The 4135-nt window shown below is 36.7% G+C and overlaps 1 protein-coding gene across 1 annotated transcript; it reads right to left on the reverse strand.

The window, feature by feature from the left end:
* Positions 1 to 237: 237 nt before the first annotated feature.
* Positions 238 to 4135, reverse strand: LOC124825656 (putative inactive receptor-like protein kinase At3g56050). Its single transcript, XM_047298324.2, has 9 exons — positions 3712 to 4135; positions 3490 to 3628; positions 3126 to 3197; positions 2881 to 3024; positions 2647 to 2787; positions 2096 to 2487; positions 1480 to 1670; positions 1246 to 1378; positions 238 to 1092 (listed from the first exon to the last, which is right to left on the reverse strand). The coding sequence occupies exons 1-9, from the start codon at positions 3824 to 3826 to the stop codon at positions 506 to 508; spliced, it is 1914 nt and encodes a 637-aa protein (XP_047154280.1). The 5' UTR covers positions 3827 to 4135; the 3' UTR covers positions 238 to 505.

Here is a 4135-nt window from a genome sequence, read left to right on the forward strand (position 1 = left end):
AATTCAATCAGAAAAAAAGATTAACAATATTCTTAATCCAAGACTTTAAGACAATGAATTAATGAGTTTTCATTTTTATAGTTCCCAACAAATTGGAGAAGCAAGGGAAGTGAAGAAAAGTGAAAATTAAAGACGAAGGAAAATTTACTTTCCCTGAAATCTAATTCTAGAAACCATGTTTCCCGTGTTTAATTTATATTTAAAAATTAAATGATAGACAGTTTGACACATTTGAAGAGAACGAAAGAGTTGCAAATATCTTGATTCGCCTAATGAACTGAATTGAAATTAACTGATACACAAAAAACTGCTTCTCAGTGCAATTCCATAAACTACAATAAAAAGCTGCACCGAAAGAAAATCACTGCACATTTTTGGTCTCCCATAAGTCATTTGCGACCATGTTCTACAACATAAAAATAGATTCTTTTTAACAACTCTTTATGGAAAAAGGATCACAACGTTAAAAGCCTTTGGAACTTAACTACAATCTGCTTCACTGGTTTCAACGCACTTCTGTAGAAGCAATCTCAAGCTCTGCCCACCAAAGTGGAGAAAGTTTTGGAACTGCTGATTCGGGTGTTATCTTTGTTATCTCTCTTAGCTTCTCACTGACATCTTTCATTATTGGTCTCTGCTTTGGATCTGGATGCACACAAGATTTGATCAATGCAGCAACTTGTTCAAGCTGATCCTCTTGGTAAGATTCAAGAATTGGATCCACCATATCCTTGAGAGGTTGGTCTCCTTGTAAATAGTGTGATGCCCAGTTTTCAAGGGAGTCCCTTTGTTCCACTGAATAAGGGAGACGACCAGTAACCATCTCAAATAACAAAGCACCAAAGCTATAAACGTTAGTTTCTAGACTTGCTTTTGGCATGTCAATGGCTTTTGTCTCAGCTGAGGTTATTTCATAGGAGAAACTAAAATCTGAGAGTTTGGCAGCATAATCATCAGTCAAGTAAACAGTTTGAGAATTCAGGTTGATAAGCGCCATAGGAGGGTCCAATTGGTGCATATGCTGCAAGCAATAAGCCATACCCGTTGCAACTCTAAGCCTTGTTACCCAATCCAAGTGCTCAGCCTCTTTTACTGGCACTCAAAAGAACAAATTTACCAACTCAAACACAACAATAACTAGTTTTATGGTTTTCAACAAGTTTAACCAATAATTTAGAACGTGTTAAAGAATGCATGTTGCTATACTTGGTGTGCTAATTACTCTAAAAATGGTAAAACACTTACTGTGTAAATGCTCAAATAGTGTTCCATTTGGGGCATATTCAAAAACCAACATTCTGGTGAAAGGCTCCTCCTCTTCACAGTATCCAATAAGATTTACAAAATTCTTGTGGTTCACTTTCGATAATGTATCTATCTGAAACCATAACGGTTAAAAAGTTAGTTATAATTACAATGGTTAGATTGCAATTCTAGTGTTAAGTTTGTTTGGTCTTCTTCTGTTATGATAATTGATACCTTGTTTCTAAATTGAACTTCTAAAGTCTTTGACCAATTCTTGGATGATGTCACCGGAACAGAAGTTACAGCAATTTCAACGCCACTAGACAAAGTTCCTTTGTACACTGTGCCAATAGGTGAAGTACCGATTACATTACTAAAATCTTCACATGCTACTTCAAGATTCAATCTCCTTAGCTTTTGAGCACCTGAAAATGTAGAACTCTGTCATTCAAAGCAAGATCATTAAATGACCGAAGAACCCTGAAAATAAGTTAAGTTCCTGTTCTTTGTCGCGTTTCAGAAATCCTGAGTTGCTATGCATTATGGGATTTAGACCTTCTATTTTTTTATTAAAAAGACACGATCCTTCTTGGAAACAGAAAAACATTTTTTTTTATTATAAGCAGTAGATCTTGTGCCTAATAATGTAGGTCCTAGCATGATAGACAAAATTTAAAGGCAATTCCTCGGGGACTTTTGTGATATTCTATTTTTAGATTTGAAGTCAAATTCACTTGAGATCATGTAATATCAAGTAAAACTTCAAATTTGATTTGAGAAGAACATTAAAACACTTAAAAATTGTATATAAGCTTTATCATGATAAAAATTGTGTGCTGCTTAGATTTACCAGTTACAAATGCCTTCTCCAGCTGTCCACTTAGTCCCGTGGCCCAAGGTCTGACATTAACCACCTTTGTTTTACAAATATATAAGCCAATGGTTGAAAAAAGAAGAAACACTGCACCACCTATAACTCCAACCAAAATATGAACCTTTGGTGAAGTGCTTTTTTCAGTTTTAGGTAGTGCTCCAGAACCTGGTGTAGAATGTGGAGTAGAAGAATTAGAAGCACTTTTCTCAGGGGGAGATAGCTTTGGCACTGGTGAAGGAGGAGAAGGAAGTGAAGGCTTCTCTTGTGGTGGATTAGCCGCACGATTACGAGGATCTTCATGAGTACGATGAAATGGTTTTTGAAGTTGCAGTAGGCCACGAGTAATACCTTTACCTTGACCAATATGCCTTTAAAAAGAAAATTGTGTGAACTTGGTTTTTTAGAAAAAAGAAATAGGATGACCCTATCGTATAATAAAATATATATACATTGGACACGACTAAGAATACAAAATACAAGTACATAATTCCAGAGATGGACCACATTTCAATTAATTAGTAACATACCATGTGGTGGCTCTTTCTATACACGCTGGCATTTTAGCAGCATTAGTTAGCTGATTTTCACCCACTTGGCACTCAGAAAGCAGCCTCAGTTCATTAATTTCCGGTGAGAAACCAACAAGAAATTCATTGTTATCCAACAAGCTACAATTAGAAGAAACCGAGTGAGCATATGTGCAAAAAGTTTCTTAAAAGAAAAAGTGAAATTGAACTATTCAAAGAGGGTCATCACCCTACAGGATTGCTAGTGAGATATTGCTCCCAAGATCAGCAGGTAGATGTCCACTGAAGTTGTTGTATCCCAAATCCAAAACCTCCAATTCTTTTAACTCCACAAATCCTTCGGGGATGGTCCCAGAGAAAGAGTTGTTCCGTAAAATACTGCAGCATATTCACCCTCCAATTATTCGATCAAAGGCCAAAATAGAATTAATGAAGGAAAGGAACCGAGATAGGAAATGAAACCAGGTAAGAAAAATTACATGGAATTTATGTGGATAAGTTTCGCAAGCTCAGGTGCCAGAGTTCCTTCAAGGCAGAGATCCTTCAAATTCCTGAGCACAAAATCACTCAAGTCAATTTCAAAACAGAGGAAACTATAGTTCAAAACCTGTTGTGATAACAGCCTGTTTCTGTGGACTTTTCAAATTCCTGACCAAACAAATCTTTCATGCTTAACACTATGAACACTGGGGAATACTTTTAACATGAGAGACTAATGAAGAAAAATTGTTAAAAAAAACATAAATATTCCTCTCTTTTTCTTGTGTGGCCATGAATTATACCACAGCATTGGCTACAAATAAGCAGTTTCTGAGAAAAAGGGTTAAAAAAATAAGCACTTACAAGGCGACAACTCTTCCATCTGAGCACTCAACTCCAAACCAATTACAAGGGTCAAAAGATGAATCATCATCCACCCAATTTGACAAAGCACCAAAAGGGTCACTCACTATTCTCTGCCTGAACTTCAAAAGAGCATTACCTGCACACAGAAACCACGTTTCAGCATCATCCAAGCAGCCACCAGATTCCTCAAACCCAAAAATCCCACCACTAGTGAGGTACCTTCTTCATTCAAAGAACAACACAAACCCAAACTCTGAAACAAGAAAAAAACCGCCACAAGGCGCGAAGCTATACAAAGATCCTGCAAGCGGCTGAGTTTCCTGTTCTTTTCCATTCTTGCTGCAAGAAAAGCGTGTTTCTTGCAAGAATTTAAGGTTAATATCCAAAGGAAGCAAATTTGGAAAGAGCAAACGTATTAAGAAAATAAAAAAAATGTAGTTGAAGAAGATGTAGAAGGAAGAAGCAAAAGGGTGAAAGTAAAGTAAAGCATGGACTGACTGGTTCCAAAGTTCTAATAAATTCTAAGGTAACATGTAATGACAGCTTCAGTTGGGATTGGTGTGTGTCTGTGTTTTTATCAGTGAATGGACCCAAGAGACTTGAAAGCGCGTTCGCTGTCACTGAGCTAACAAGTCATAATAGT

Source organism: Vigna umbellata, chromosome 1 (genome assembly GCF_029865625.1).
Source record: "Vigna umbellata cultivar VRB3 chromosome 1, Vumbellata_1.0, whole genome shotgun sequence".
Classification (NCBI taxonomy): Eukaryota; Viridiplantae; Streptophyta; class Magnoliopsida; order Fabales; family Fabaceae; genus Vigna; species Vigna umbellata.